This window comes from Sebastes umbrosus, chromosome 18, assembly GCF_015220745.1.
Source record: "Sebastes umbrosus isolate fSebUmb1 chromosome 18, fSebUmb1.pri, whole genome shotgun sequence".
Classification (NCBI taxonomy): domain Eukaryota; kingdom Metazoa; phylum Chordata; class Actinopteri; order Perciformes; family Sebastidae; genus Sebastes; species Sebastes umbrosus.
The window spans coordinates 28,148,442-28,164,053 of NC_051286.1; the positions used below are offsets into that span (position 1 = coordinate 28,148,442).

Genomic DNA, 15,612 nt, shown 5'->3' on the forward strand with positions numbered 1-15,612 from the left:
TCTGGTACGGCACTTTTTCATGGACTTGCATCATATGTGGTGTGTTGTCTGTGTGCTGCCTGGTGGTACTAGTCAGAGCAGGACATTTGTGTTAAGTTGGCTTTTTTGCCTGATTTTTTTCAAAACTCTCTTCCTCTGGTTCCTCTTGTAGTAATGGTGTTGTTTCTCTAGGCCGCCTGGAGGTTGTTCAGGATGAAAATAATCTAGTTTGTGAAAATGTCTCTTGAATGGAGAGATTTGGTACAGCCCCTTAAAATGTTTTAATCATTTATAAATGGTCAATTTATAGTTAATCAAACTTAGTTAATAGTTATTTTAGTGTTAAAAAATTCAATTATAATTCATGTTTACTAATTATTAGTACTGCTATAATTTGTTATTTTATCAGTAGTTTGTGTAATATCTAATAATTGGTTTATAAATATTGTATCAAAGCTGATAGGAGACGATAACAATTACATTGTGATTACATTAGTAAAGTATTTATCACTTTATTGTTGCACACAACATTTTATATTCTATATTAAATATTGTTTAGTGATTACCAAATGATTTGTAAACTTTTAAGAAATTGTTTGAAAAACATCTATAAATGTTAGATAGATGGACCAGAAACCAATTATTAACCATTTATCTATCTAAATATTTATAGCTGGTTCACAAACCAATTATTAACCGTTAAAAAAGTGTTACAAATATCGATGAAATGTTTATATATTGTTTTACAAACAATTTATTTAAAGTTTACAAATAATATCTTAATCATTATAATCATCATATAATATTTACTGTATATATATACTATGTATAGTATATATATACGTATATATATGCATATATGTATACATACATATATACATACACATGTATACATATAGTACATATATGTGTATATATATAGTACATATATAATATATATACTATATATATGTATATAGTACATATATGTATAGTATATAAATACTATATATACTACATATATGTATGTATATGTATATATAAATGTATATACGTATATATGTATATATACATATATACGTATATATATATACATACGTGTATATATGTACGTATATATATACATACATATATACACACATATGTATATATATATAGTACATATGTATATACTGTATATATACAGTATATAAAATATGTGTGCAACAATAAACTGTTAAGCTAACATAAATTATAGCATTACTAATAATTAGTAAACATTTCATTAACAGTAAAATAACTTAACGAAATTTAATTAACTATCAATTTACCATTTATAAATGGTTATAAAGTGTTACCAACATTTTTCAAGATAACCTCAAATGTTTTCAGCACTCGCACTGCCCTTATGACACTGAACATATTATTATTATTATTTTTATTATAAGCATATTATTCAACAGCTTGGCTTTTATCCTCAGAACCTGTTTGTAAGCTCAGAGCATTACAGGCTTTAAAAAAAGGAGGAATCAAACCTGGAAGAGAAAGCAGTTTAAATAAGTTGGCAGAATATGTATTTGTATACAAACCAGATTTTATTGGATTTGTGTTATGGCCGATATTTCAGACGGTAAATGTATAAAAGTAGAAGGCAGTCACATTGACCCAGGATGAACAGTACTGAGTTAAGGCACATGGTATCTTAATGCAACCCGTTAGTGTTTGTAATGATGCTGATTTATGGATACATTGAGTTTGATATCTTGGCTAGGTAAATCATTTATCTAAGATCATACGAGTCTTCAATCTTCCGCTTTTTTTTTTTTAAATATATATATAAATATTGCCCATCACCATTGGTTGGATACGATTGTCATTATTCCATAATCACACTGCAATCATAGTGTAGCTTGTCTCTGTTGGAAGGTCATACGTCCAAAGAGATGTACAGTATTTGTATGAAATAACATTCATTATCTCAGTTTATATACACTCAAAATGATTAAAAGCATTTCTTGCAGAAATTTCTGATAAAAGTGAAGATTTCACTAACAGTGAAAAGAAGAAGTGTTCGGCAACATTCAGGCCTCGTGAAACAAACACTGCTTTTATCTGTCAAGAAAAACAAATCGTTCCTGCTGATGAGGTAGAGATCATCTTTCCTATCTCTGAAATGTTATCGTCAGTCCGTTTGAAACGCCAAGCAGGCCTGGCTTAACATTGTGGAACAGTTCCACTGGCTCCCCACGCAAAGAGGTGAGATCATCGAGCTGTCGGCCGGGCAGTCCCAGGTACATTCTGCATTCTGCTGTGTGTGAGCCAGCTCAGATGGCAGACTGAAGCACGGTAATATTAGTTCCTTGAATGAGGTTGTCATCTTGCCCGTCGATCAGAGGGTCCCACTGGTTGAAGTTCTTCTGTAGACCTGCAACATCCAGAATTTAGAAATGTGTTAGGCCTGGGACACACCAGGAACGTCAGGAGCGCGTGGCGGCTGCGTGGTGGCTGCGTGATTCACGCGTCAGGTTTTCACACCAGCTGTGTTTCTGCTGCTGCTGTCAGCCCTTTCTTTCTACATAGAGTTTGCCTTTTATTGGCTGTTTCATTTCATTCTAAATATCATTTATATTTATTTTAGACAGAGAAAGGTTAAGAAACGTGGTAATATGTAAATAATAGTAATAATCCACAATTAAAACTCCATACTATATTCATTCATGGAGCTCTCCAAGTCACTGTATATTCTAGAACACATATTTCAGAATAAAAGCCTCGTGTTAACAAATGAAGGAATTCTGTCTACAGAAAAAATTCTAAATGAAAGCAGGAAGTGTTGATTTAAAAATAAGTCTTTACTTTTTTTTCACCTGCGTAACATATTCTACAGATATTGAAACTGTAGTAATGTAGCTGGTATGATGTTAATATACAGTCAATAGATCACTTTCACTGTCTCTTGCTGCTGTTAGACGCGCGCAGCATGCGTCAAAAATAGGTGAGACCTCTATTCTCTAGAAGACACGCAGCTGAGTCTCACGCGGGCAGGGTGGCTGCTCTAACCTGTTTACATGGACGCCGAAATAAAAAAACAACAGGTAACGCAGCCGCCACGCGCTCCTGACGTTTCCGCTGTGTCCGAGGCTTTAGGGTTAGCTGTGAGATACTAGCAAAGGCTGGCAGGGATTATGAGCGTTTCCTTGTCCTCACCAAGATGCCGTTGCAGGAAGGCTAGTGTTGCTTTGTTGGAGAGGTCTATGGCGATCTCCGGGTCGATCTCTCCCTTCAACTTCATCAGCTTGCCGATCCAGTTGCCAGTCAGGAAGGTGAAGTCTGGGAAGCTCTGGTGGACTGTGCCTCTGACGAGGGGAAACATCACCACAAAGTCAAGACATGACCGGTTTTTACAGAATCAAAAACACTAGAGCTGCAACACTTAATCGACTAGTTGTCAACTATTAACTAAATCACCTACTATTTTGTTATCAGTTTGAGTCATTTTTTAAGAAAAACAGTCTAAATTCTCTGATCCCAGCTTCTTAGATGTGAATATTTTCAGGTTTCTTTCCTCCTCTATGACAGTAAACTGAATATCTTTGAGCTATGGACAAAACAAGACATTTGGGGACGTTATCTTGGGATTTAGGAATTGACATTTTTCACCATTTTCTGACATTTTATAGCTAATCGGTTAGCGAAGAAATTGATCAACAGATTAATCGACAATGACAATAATTGTTGGTTGCAGCCAGGCCTAAACAAGAGCCAATATCAGTTGTGTCCGTTCTACCTGATAGTGATCATTTTCCTCTGTATGACAGCCGACTCCAGCTTCTTCATGCGGCTGATGTTTCCCGCCCACTGAAATTTATCGGAGTTGATGAAGAAGATGGGCTGTTTGACCCGGGGAAAGAGCTCATCGTCTAACGGGAACATCCAGGCGTCCAGCGCTACGCCACACCTGGTTGAGGAGAGTTTCCACAGAAGGTTATTGCAAAAATACTGTTAATGTATATTTAAAAAACATAATTCATATGTTGTATCATGTCCCTGCTTCTCCAAAACAGGACATGTGATAATGGAGGAGGTCCACATACTTGAATTTAACCTCTTTGCACAGAGCTTCAATCACTGTTGCTCCCCCGAAGGAATGCCCCACCGCTGCTATCTTACACAGATCCATGGAGTTCTGTTAGCCAGGAGACAAGAGGACATGATAATGACACGTTTACTCTCAACTGCCTTGGGTATGGAGGACGGAACTAGCCAAAATCAAAAAATAAATGAATATAAAAATAAATGACTCAATAAATAAATATGTCATCAAACGTACCAAAAATGATATTCAAAATATATGTAGCCAATAATGAATTGATAAAATGTGACATAAATTGATATTTCAGTTTGAATTTGCTTCATTTATTTATCTTTGTATTAATACCCTTACTTATTTATCCTTGTTTAATTTTCCCTTTTATTAAATTATATATATATATATTTTTTTAAATGTTTGCATTTTTTTTTTTATGTATTCATTTATTTCTGCATGATTTTCCCTTTCTATTTCACCCCTTATTTATTTCCCTAAACTTATTTATTTCTGTATTCTTTCGTTTTCAAATTTCTTTATGCATTTCTGGCTAAATAATGCCAATGAGGGGGCTGTCACCCATGTCAATGCTGCTAAGAATATCCAGAAATGGAATATGATATTCAGAACTATGTTTTCATTAGTGTATAATCGCCTGAAACTAAGAATCATTGTGTTTTCGTTAGCTTAGAATGAGTCCTTCATATCTCCACTATAGGGATGCTCATTTTGAAAAATGTTCTTAACCGATAACGGACCCTCGTTAACCGATTATTAACCGTTAACCGACAAGATTAGTGCCTCGTACCAGCTGCAGGAGCACAACAGATATTGGTTGACGGGAGTCTCCAGTTCACCGTCCAGGAGCGTTAACTTAGCAGCTACGATGCTGCGTGTAGTGTCGCGGACATGCAGACACTTTCCCAGTAAAAGTCTCCACCACACATTTAGTTTAGTTTAGCAGGTTGTCAGCTGTGTGTCTGCCCGGCGGAACTTTAGCGAGTGGCCAACAAACAGTGTTTGTGTTTGTGCTACGTTAGCAGCTCTAGCATTGCCGGAGGCTTCGTGCTCGCCGCCGCACACGTAGTCTGCGTGACTTTAGCGAGTTTCCAACAGACCGTGTGTGTGTGTTGGTGGTGAGTGTGAGGTTGTTGGTGGCGTTCTAGCTGTGATCGTAGGTGTAGCAATGTGTGTACAGTTTATTTGTCGGTGAATAAATGCTATGAAACTACAACTCCTCCACTCCACTCAAGAGAGACAGAGACCAGAGCCAACTTCCTGTATCCTGCAACTCCGGCTCCGCCTCTTAAGGTGGACTGTTAAGGTGGACCAGCTTTTCTCCTTAAAGAGACAAACCGCTCCTCTGAGCCGCTCAGCTTTTGAGTTAATTATTAATATTTCTTTTAACCGTTTTAACTGATAGCATTAATCGGTTGAAATGCTTAATGTTGGTTAACGGTTAAACGGTTAATTATGGACATCCCTACTTCAAAACACAAAAAACGTGGTACCACCAGCTGCCGTCTGTTACTCCTAAAGTAGTGTTATTATGGTATGGACGGCCTCTGAGCGAGGCCAACTACGTTACCACGGTTTCACACTCTGCGGTGAGCGGAGGGGTACTCAGTTGGTTGCAATCTGTAACCACACCACTAGATGCCGCCAAATCCACCACGCTGTCCCTGTTCAGTTGTACAGTCTTTATCTTACTGATATTTGGGTGCTATGATGGAAACTGATTTATGGACCATTTTTTCATTCAAAGGACTCATGAATACCAAGATTGTTTTCATCTTTGGAGTTTTACCTAAAGTTGGTGGTGTTATATTAAATATAATTATTGATTATCATTAATATTAATGAATAAATATTATTAACTTTTTTTCATTTTCTTGTGTCTTTTTCTCTGTGATGTTCTTGGAGATTTGCAAAGGGCTACACTATCTAAATGAAAGACCTTCAACACAGTGAGTCTTATCAACTGTAATCAAGAGCACTGCTGACGTGCTCCAGCTTGTAACATCACTAGTTTCTGTGCACATACCAGTATTACCTGTCTTGTTCTAAATTCTTTATTTTCACATTATTATACTTTGTCACGTAGTCATGTGTGCTGCTGCCTCATTGGATGGGTTTTCATTCCAAAACTAACTCCAGAAGTCTGTACTACGAAGCAGGATGTAGGGTTAGCGAGGTAACTTCAGGGTTAACCCTTCATGGTTTTCAGTCCTACGAAGGTGGATCACTTCTTACCGGGGTAGATCACCATGGTAACTGATGCTGAACAGCTAACCTGCTCCGGAGCAGGTTATGTTCCAGATAAGAGATCAACTCTATAAAAGCACATCCTACTGACCAATCAGAGGTCAGTGCGGGGATCATATGGTAATATTACACAAATATGAAGAAGTTACCGTCATAATCAGACTGAAACACAGTTTAAACTGACAAATACAGGAAGGACAGCTGGCTGTATGCTGTGGGTGTTTACGGCCTTGAATTATGTTTTTATATTTAATTTTTGACTTGCTCTCGAGTCCGTTTCACACCGCCGGAGATGGGACACAGGTGAAAGAAGGTTGAAATAGTCACACATGCTGCGTAATAGCTTCAGTGTATAAAGTAGTGTAATCCATTCATCCATGACACCCCTAAAAGCTATTTATATCTAGAGGACTATATCTGACTTTTGAATATTCCGTTATATTAATAAATCTGTTAATTTACACATTCACATACCTGGAGTTTTTTCTTTTACCAGCTGTTCTTCCTGTATTTGGCAGCCTCAACTGTGTTAATTTTAGTCTGATTAAGTGTTTAACTTCTTCATATTTGTCTAATATAGTTTACTCTTCCTTTTGTAAAATGTGCTGCTCTACCTGTCTGTCTGCTGACAGTAGACTTGTCCATGTCTGTGATTGGTAATAAACTGCAGACACCTCCCCGTTCATGTGAACGCGCTCATATCCAGATTGAGAAACCCTGGGTTGATTTACTGAGTTGATAACCAGCGTCGTAGGACCGCTTAGTGTGATCTCTGTTGTTAGGGTTAGTGAAGCCAGATAAGGAGAAGATACCCTGGGTATGTTGAACTAGCTTCGTAGTACAGGCCTCTGATATCTGTAAAACTAGACCAAAGTTCACGAGCAGGTTACCTCCAACGTCGTCCAGTCAAACTGTGTTTGCAAAACATTTTGCACTGGAATCCCTGAGTTGATGTCAGTGAGTCTATCCAGAGCCAAAATGCATTCATCTGCTCTCTGTTTCACCTGGGAATGACACAAACCATTCACAGTTACAAGTTAGGAGAAAAGGAGAAAGTCATAAAGAAATATTGCCACAATGTCACATAAATCCAAGCCTTTAAAATACAAACTCAATCTAATAAAGTGCAGTATTTAAAAATGATAAAGACGCCATAGATCAAGATCAAAGTAGAATGCGAGACATATCAGATAAAGGATCAGAGAACAGGCTGAAGAAACAACAGGATGTGGTGTGATTTGAACATCAGTGTCATGCACTGTGGTGGTTACTGTGTGTAAGGTTCATGTTATGCAATCTAGCCAAAGCTGTATCATATAAAAGGGGAAGGAAGTCTCCACCTCTATGTACCTTTTATATAATGACTGTTAACTCATATATGCTGCTGTCATTATGTTGAGAAACATTTCCCCTCCCAAAGTACAGCACAGAACTTTGAGTTTCTAGTGAAAGTAAATTCTTCCTACCTGTTTATTTCTGAGGGCGAACTCGCTCTCTCCGTGCCGCAGACTTCTGTAGTACATCCACTCTATTACCAGGTTGTCTTGGGCGGAGGCAGATTCTTTAGGCACTTTCTTTTTTGCCTTCTCTGACTCCGTCTTCTCACGAAAATAATACGTAGCTGAGGATGACTGGTCTCTGCATAAAAAGGAAATACCCACACAATGCTGCAAAATGATAATGAGTCAAAGCTGACTGTATTGTCTGGTTCCCGCTTCTCAAATGTGCAAACTTGCTGCTTTTCTCTGTCAGACATGACAGTAAATTGAGTGTCTTAAAGGGAGAGTTTGTATTTTTTTAAGTGGGGTTGTATGAGGTACTTCTCCACAGTCAGTGTATTACCTACAGTAGATGACGGTTAGTAAGCCCCCAGTTTGGAGAAACAGACAGGAGTACCGACACCGGAGCAAAGCAATACAGTGCTGTGGACGGGGCCGGCAGCAAAACGCATTTAGCCATCTAAAAGAAAGGCTCACCTAAAAACATCGATATCAGTCAACTCAAAGATATTCAGTTTACTGTCATAGAGGAGTAAAGAAACCAGAACATTTAAGAAGCTGGAATCAGACTCAGATTTATGAAAAGATTCTATGATTATGCAAACCGATTAATCGATTATTAAAAAACAACTAATCGATTAATCGTGGCAGCTCTACTATATTTAGAATATTTTTACTGCTTTACCTCGCCGTCAGACAGACCATTCCGACGGGGAATTGAAGCCATTATTTATGCTCTCTTCAAAGCCACCAGACTCCTTTTATTTCAGATTTACCAAAGCCACACAATAACACAAACAAACTAACCGATCGAGCCAGCGGTAGACCAGCAACTCCGGTGTTCTGTGAGGTAAAATTACTGTTTTTGTCAAAGGAGTCTGGTGGCTTTGAAGAGAACATAGATGACGGCTTCAGTTCCCCGTCGGAATGGGCTGCCTGACAGCAAAGTAAAGCAGTGACAATATTCAGTATATAGCGTACACTGATACAGATTTCTTTAGGTGGGCCTTTGTTTTAGATGGCTAAAACGTGTTGCTGCCGGCCCCGTCCTAAGCAGCATTGCTTTGTTTCCGTGCGGTAACTCCTGTCTGTTTCTCCAAACTGGGGGTGTGCCGACCGTCATCTACTGTAGGTAACACACTGACTATGGAGAAGTAGCTCATACAACCCCACTGAGAAACACCACAACTATCCCTTTAATGTTTTGGACTGTTAGTCGAACAATACAAGCACATTGGAAACATCACTGCAACTTATGAAAATAAAGGTTAGTTGCAGCCCTAGAGATTAAATATAGCTTCCTTAATGTTACTAAGAAATATTAGGTTCTCCATCTCTCACATAAACATATAGTGTGCAGTTTAGCTGCCAACTGGAGCCTGAACTTCTGGCTTTGTTCTGGTTCAGACAGCTGCTGCCCACGTAAACATGATGTGGGAAGACAATTCACATTCTTTATGACTGTTCTGGTTTGTTTGTGGCAACAGACTAAACAAACTAATGTGGCAGCGTGACAAAAGCCACCACTGGCAGAGCGGCTGGACCGTCCTGACCATCAATGCAGGCATGTGAAACAACAAGTCCGTCTCATGCCACAGCTCTGAACTAGGTCACAACACATGCTCTTTCCTGTGGAGTTAGCCTTTAACCAGCTGCTAAAATTCAGTGGAATACCACTTGGACCCACATGAGTGACAGACTGACTGTGGCCATTATGTTCATCTCCATACGGTCCCCTTGTCTCTATACTGAAAGGAAATGTGATGACCTGGTACGTACTATTGTCTGCACACCCTTTCCACTCCTACTCCACAGATAAACAGACAGCCGCTTGCAGAAGAGACTGCCCTCTGTCATTGTCTGCTTGGCTAACCATCAACTAGAATCTCCTCCAACTGACACGCGTCCTTATTTTGAAATAGTCAGTGTACATATTGTCAGTTTGAATATACCTAAAATACCTAAAGATTCTACACATGATAGCTTACAACATCAGGTCTGTTTGCATAACTGCTGTACAGCCGTCCTCTAACGCTGATTTGTGCACTAGAAGAAACTTCCTGTTTTAAAGGGAAAAACATTGTTTTTCATGCACTGATCATTTTGGAGATTTTGGGCTACATTGCTTCCATAACATGTCTTCTTTCAGACTAGTGGAAAGGAAACATCCTAAATACACATTTAGGTGTTTATTTTACTACTCTTTGTCTATTTGCGTCTGTAGATTTCTCCTAAACTCACCAAAAAATTAGCATTAATAATGCATCATTTGGATATTTAAAAATAAAATCTCTGGAAACTTGTAATACAAAAAATAATTGTCTTAATGTAAGTAACCAACTAGGGAAGTTTATTATGTGATATCTATTAGTTATGTGATATCTATTAGTTATGTTTACCCTATTCACCTGTATTGTCTTTATACAATAATCAATTTTAATAAAGGCTGTTTTTCTCATACTCAGAAATCTCTATTCAGTAGCACTTACATACACCAAACTTTCTCTCTCTCTCTCTCTCTCTCTCTCTCTCTCTCTCTCTCTCTCTCTCTCTCTCTCTCTCTCTCTCTATATATATATATATATATTCTGAAGGTTTTTACAGAGGGGTTTGTTCATATATCATTCATAGCCTGATTTATACAACATTTTATTCCTAAAAATATGGCGAAAATGGATTTTTTTTATGGCTGTGACAGTATTTTCTGATTTATGAACTGATAAAAAGACATATCCAAAATTCCCTCTGTAAAAACCTTTGACTCTAATATATCAACAAAATGAAACAAGAATTTTGAACTATCCAATGTTCAGATTTCTGTTCTGGAAATGTATGCAAATTAGGACATATTTGATAAGATAATGTATCATTTGCAATGTTTAAACATGTAATACAAAAAAATTATCGTTGTATTGTGAGTAGTTTCATTTTCACCCTATTCACCTGGGGTGTCTCCCCTTAATGAAATATATCCTGACATCAACATGAATATTCAGCTCAAAATGTAATTAATAAAAAAAAAGCTTGTACAAATACCTGTGTTCCACGGATGCCACGATGAAGCCCTGAGAGGCCAGTTCTGCACATATAGCTGAATACAAAGTCCTAGGAAACACCAAGGAGACGTCCATTACACCATTCACAGCAAAACACTCAATTTATAATCAGTAAATACTGTAGCAGTGTTACAGATTGATTGTATACCTAAAAGCCCCGAGGCCATGGGAAAAGATAACTACAGGACATTTTCCATTTGATTTGAAAGGAGCATCCACGTAGGCTGGAATCTTAAAGGACCCTGGAACAAATAAATGACAAAACATACGCTTTTTAAAAGGACTCTATGTAAGAATCACAAATGTCTTGTTAACAGCGACACCTGTGGCCGTTAAGTCAACGAAAGTCAGCGTCCTGTTGCTCGAGCTCGCTCTACATAGACTAGAACGAGCATCGCTCAAAACAGTGAGAAAAGCACAATATCACTCTATATTTCAGCTGCTTGGCAGTAATGTTAGCTGACCAGACGAAGGTCTCTCCATGAATCACTGCTGATACTGCGTTTTCCTGCTTCAGACTCCCGTCTCCTGCAGTGTGTAGTGTGCGCGCATGCAACGAGTGAGAACAAGCACAGTGTGTGAGTGAAGGCAGGCAGAGGAGCAGAGCAGCATGGACTCCGGCCCTGGAGACCAAAGCTACGGTCTCCTCTGTGTCTTCTGACCGTGGTCCGGGGGGCTGGAGCAGGAAGAGTTGACACTGTTTTGCAAGACGGGCTTTACTAAATATAACTTTGCGTTTTTTTTGTGGCTTCCGTGTAGTTTGTGTTGGAACAGCGTAGCCACATGCGAGCGCGCATGGGACACCGACTCGATTAATACGTGTAAGAAGTTACAAACAGTCCCTTTAAAGCACAATACCAGTGTTTTCCCACCTTTTAGGCAAATGCTTGTTCCCGTACATTTCTACAGTGTGAACATTAATTTGCAGAATTGAAACTTAACCAGAGATAGGTAACTTATAACTGTAGTGGACATCATTCATGCTATCATTGTTGTCAAAGTTATTCTTGCTTGGTGACGCAGTTGAAAGTGCAGATGGATGTGCAACAATTTTTGAAGAATACAAAACACATTACGTGGCGCAAGCAAGTTTCTAAGCTGCCTTAAAACACTGTATAGAAATGAGGTGAAGTCAATGAAAAGCCAATGAAAAACATTCAAAAATCTAAAAATACTAGGAAACATTGTGGGGAGTAATATAATGTATATTACATGTGTCATAAATGAACAAAAACATGCAAAAAAAAACACTAGTATGGTCCGGGAGAGACTAGTTTAGACAGCATACACTTGTTTAAAACACATTTGAAATGCTCTGCGTGTTATTAATTTAATTTAAATTACCAAAGAGGTAGTTGAAAATCCTTTCGCTGAGACTCCTGTTGATTTTCATGAAGTCCGCCAGACCGTTAAAATACTCCATGCACGGTACCCAGTCTGGTCTTTCTGCTTTTTCAGTCTCTTGACAAGGATAGTAAAGCCGGAAGAAGCTGCCCTGTTAACGACACATACATAGAAGAGACAGAAAAGTGTCTCTTTTAGCTAGCATGTTGAATGAAGCACACAGATACTTCTGTCTACTGCCATGTGATGTGCCAGCAACTGACATCTTTAATGTCATTTGGTGGCTTGCCTAAGCACAAAATGTGAAGAAATTTTAAAAATCAGTCAAACCATTTGACTTCAAAATGACTCTTTCTTATCATACTATATCTGGTATTTGGGCAAATGAGACTACTGTTTTTGCAATAGACTCTTTTAGGACAAAACAGTAGTCCCATGTGCCCAAATACTAGATATAGTATGATAAGAAAATGGCTGTATCTCAGAAACTACAAGGAGCACAATCAAGTATTTGGTATCTACTGTATGAACTCATAACAAGTTGAATATCAAAGATATGCACAAAAACATATTTAATGTAGAAAACATTTAATGAACACAATGTTAGCAATTCTTTAATTTTTCAAAAATCTGGACTTTGACTATTGATAAAAATATGATTTTTCATGTGATCTAAACATTTCAAAGTTGTACTGTTGGGCTGTTGCCCAAAGTACGTCCTTACCAAATGTTAACACTGTTGACCAATCAGAACAAATATTGTTGCATTTTTCCTTATCATACTAAATACAGTCTTTGGACACAAATGGATTAACTGTATGTCCCAAATATCTGGTTCACAAATGGTGTGATGATATGTTTTGTGTACAGATACTGCCTCTTGCTCATGCTGAACTTTGAAACTTGTATACTTGTTGAATGCTGCTAAAGTGACCAATGACTGTTGTAATGGAATTAATTATCAACTTCTTATTGCTGCTGACTAATCACTTTTAAAGCAGATATATTAGCTGTAATTATAATGACAATACAGGATATGCCCATATATGCTGCCTCTGTCCATTATCATTTTTGTATTTTACAATGGCTCTGAACAAAGCTAGAATTCAGTGGTCATCTAGAGTAAGCATGTTTCTGGTGCTATTCTTCACAATGACTGAACAAAATAATTGTATTTAGTAATTATATCCCATTTCTAATTAATCCCTTAATCCCTTTTCTTATTTGCTATTTTATTTATTTTATTTTGCTATACGGCCGGCAAATATTTATTTGCCTATCCAGCCAAAAAAAAGTGACACATTTGGCCCATACAGACAAAGTGAAGCCATGGCTGTACTCTTACCTTTTCAGTGTGGTCCATCATGAAGTCAGTGCATCCCACAGCATTGGGGCCCTTGGCTGGAGGGATCCCAAGGTTATTACTGCAGTTGTTCCCCATGGTGAAGAAGCCTAGCGTGTACCTCCTCTGGTCTGTTAAATAAACACACACTTAGCAAGTAGCTCTTAGGATAGGAAGGAACCTATCAAGGATGACAAGGATGCCATGATAGAGATAGCATGACTTGACAAAAAACAAAACAGGAATTCAGACTACTTCCACACAGCTTAACTGCTGATACTGACTTCAGGCAGTGGATTTGAAATGTCAGCAGCTTGTGAAAACAGCTCCCATTTGAACATTTGTATTGAACAAAATGTTAATTTTTCCTTTACAATATTTGTGTTATTTTACCTCTGTTACTGTATGATAAATTAAATAGCTTATTGTTGACACATAACACATAGCTATGTATGCTGTTATCTTGACTTTTATGACTGATTATTGCTTTGTTTGTTTAGCTCCATGTTAGCAAGAACAACGTCACAGGAAGACTACAATGACTCCGTTATAATCATTATTAGAATCATTATTAGAATCATTATTATAACATGTCATTAAGTTCACCACATGGAACTGAGTGCGTGCCTAAATATACGTCTTAGTGTAACAACCACACGTCACTTTACAGCTGTTTTTACTAGTTATAGCTGTATTTACGCTGACAATAAACTGTACCATTTCACCTCTAACTGTCCCTGCCCACTCCTATATCCTCTAGACTAATAACTGTACATATCCTCTAATAACTCTACATATCCTCTAATAACTCTACATATCCTCATGACTAATAACTGTACATATCCTCTAATAACTGTACATATCCTCTAGACTAATAACTGTACAGATCCTCTAGACTAATAACTGTACAGATCCTCTAATAACTGTACATATCCTCTAATAACTGTACATATCCTCTAATAACTGTACAGATCCTCTAGACTAATAACTGTACAGATCCTCTAATAACTGTACATATCCTCTAATAACTGTACACATCCTCTAGACTAATAACTGAACATATCCTCTAATAACTGAACATATCCTCTAATAACTGTACAGATCCTCTAGACTAATAACTGTACATATCCTCTAATAACTGTACACATCCTCTAGACTAATAACTGAACATATCCTCTAATAACTGAACATATCCTCTAATAACTGTACAGATCCTCTAGACTAATAACTGTACACATCCTCTAGACTAATAACTGAACATATCCTCTAATAACTGTACATATCCTCTAGACTAATAACTGTACAGATCCTCATGACTAATAACTGTACAGATCCTCTAATAACTGTACATATCCTCTAATAACTGTACATATCCTCTAGACTAATAACTGTACATATCCTCTAGACTAATAACTGTACATATCCTCTAGACTAATAACTGTACAGATCCTCTAATAACTGTACAGATCCTCCTCTAGACTAATAACTGTACAGATCCTCTAGACTAATAATTGTACAGATCCTAGTCTAGACTAATAACTCTACAGATCCTCTAATAACTGTACAGATCCTCCTCTAGACTAATAACTGTACAGATCCTCTAGACTAATAACTCTACAGACCCTCTAATAACTGTACAGATCCTCCTCTAGACTAATAACTCTACAGATCCTAGTCTAGACTAATAACTCTACAGATCCTCTAATAACTCTACAGATCCTCTACTTCAGTCTCTTCTGGTTTACAGTTAACAGTTAGCTGTTAGCCACAAAAACACTAATACAACTATTTAACAAAATAAACGAGACCTACCGGAGATACAGAAGTAGCCAGGTGCCGATGTTACTACATCAGTTTCGCAACATTACCAGGTAACTAATATGAATTTCTCGAGTGCACCGGGATGAGTCACCCGGGAGTGGTTGACAGGTTGCTGTTAGCTAGCCGCTGCTAGCCGCTACTAGCATGGGAGGAGCAAGGCATCTCGAATGGAGGCTAGGACATGCGTCATCAACACGTCATAACTTTGGGAGTACCACACATGCGCAGTAAAATCTGGTGCCAATCGCAATGCACGACCAC

The 15,612-nt window shown here is 37.8% G+C and overlaps 1 protein-coding gene across 2 annotated transcripts; it reads right to left on the reverse strand.

Annotated features, from left to right (window-relative positions):
• Positions 1 to 1,509: 1,509 nt before the first annotated feature.
• On the reverse strand, positions 1,510 to 15,599 carry pla2g7 (phospholipase A2, group VII (platelet-activating factor acetylhydrolase, plasma)). Of its 2 annotated transcripts, XM_037750307.1 has the most exons (11): positions 15,343 to 15,572; positions 13,534 to 13,661; positions 12,189 to 12,339; positions 10,993 to 11,086; positions 10,825 to 10,893; positions 7,756 to 7,927; positions 7,180 to 7,293; positions 4,032 to 4,123; positions 3,725 to 3,895; positions 3,145 to 3,293; positions 1,510 to 2,362 (listed from the first exon to the last, which is right to left on the reverse strand). In XM_037750307.1, the coding sequence occupies exons 2-11, from the start codon at positions 13,627 to 13,629 to the stop codon at positions 2,262 to 2,264; spliced, it is 1,209 nt and encodes a 402-aa protein (XP_037606235.1). In that variant the 5' UTR covers positions 13,630 to 13,661; positions 15,343 to 15,572; the 3' UTR covers positions 1,510 to 2,261. The 2 variants fall into 2 exon arrangements, with proteins under 2 accessions (XP_037606235.1, XP_037606236.1); XM_037750308.1 differs by lacking the exons at positions 1,510 to 2,362; positions 3,145 to 3,293 and adding an exon at positions 3,327 to 3,535 and having other exon boundaries at positions 15,343 to 15,599.
• Positions 15,600 to 15,612: the final 13 nt, after the last annotated feature.

Excerpts from the sequence above, each read along its gene's own strand:
- pla2g7 (XM_037750307.1), bottom strand. The coding sequence starts at position 13,629 with ATGGGGAACAACTGCAGTAATAACCTTGGGATCCCTCCAGCCAAGGGC. Across the intron at positions 7,928-10,824 it reads GTGGCATCCGTGGAACACAG|AGACCAGTCATCCTCAGCTA; the intron begins GTATTTGTACAA and ends CTTTTTATGCAG. Across the intron at positions 2,363-3,144 it reads CTTCCTGCAACGGCATCTTG|GTCTACAGAAGAACTTCAAC; the intron begins GTGAGGACAAGG and ends TGGATGTTGCAG.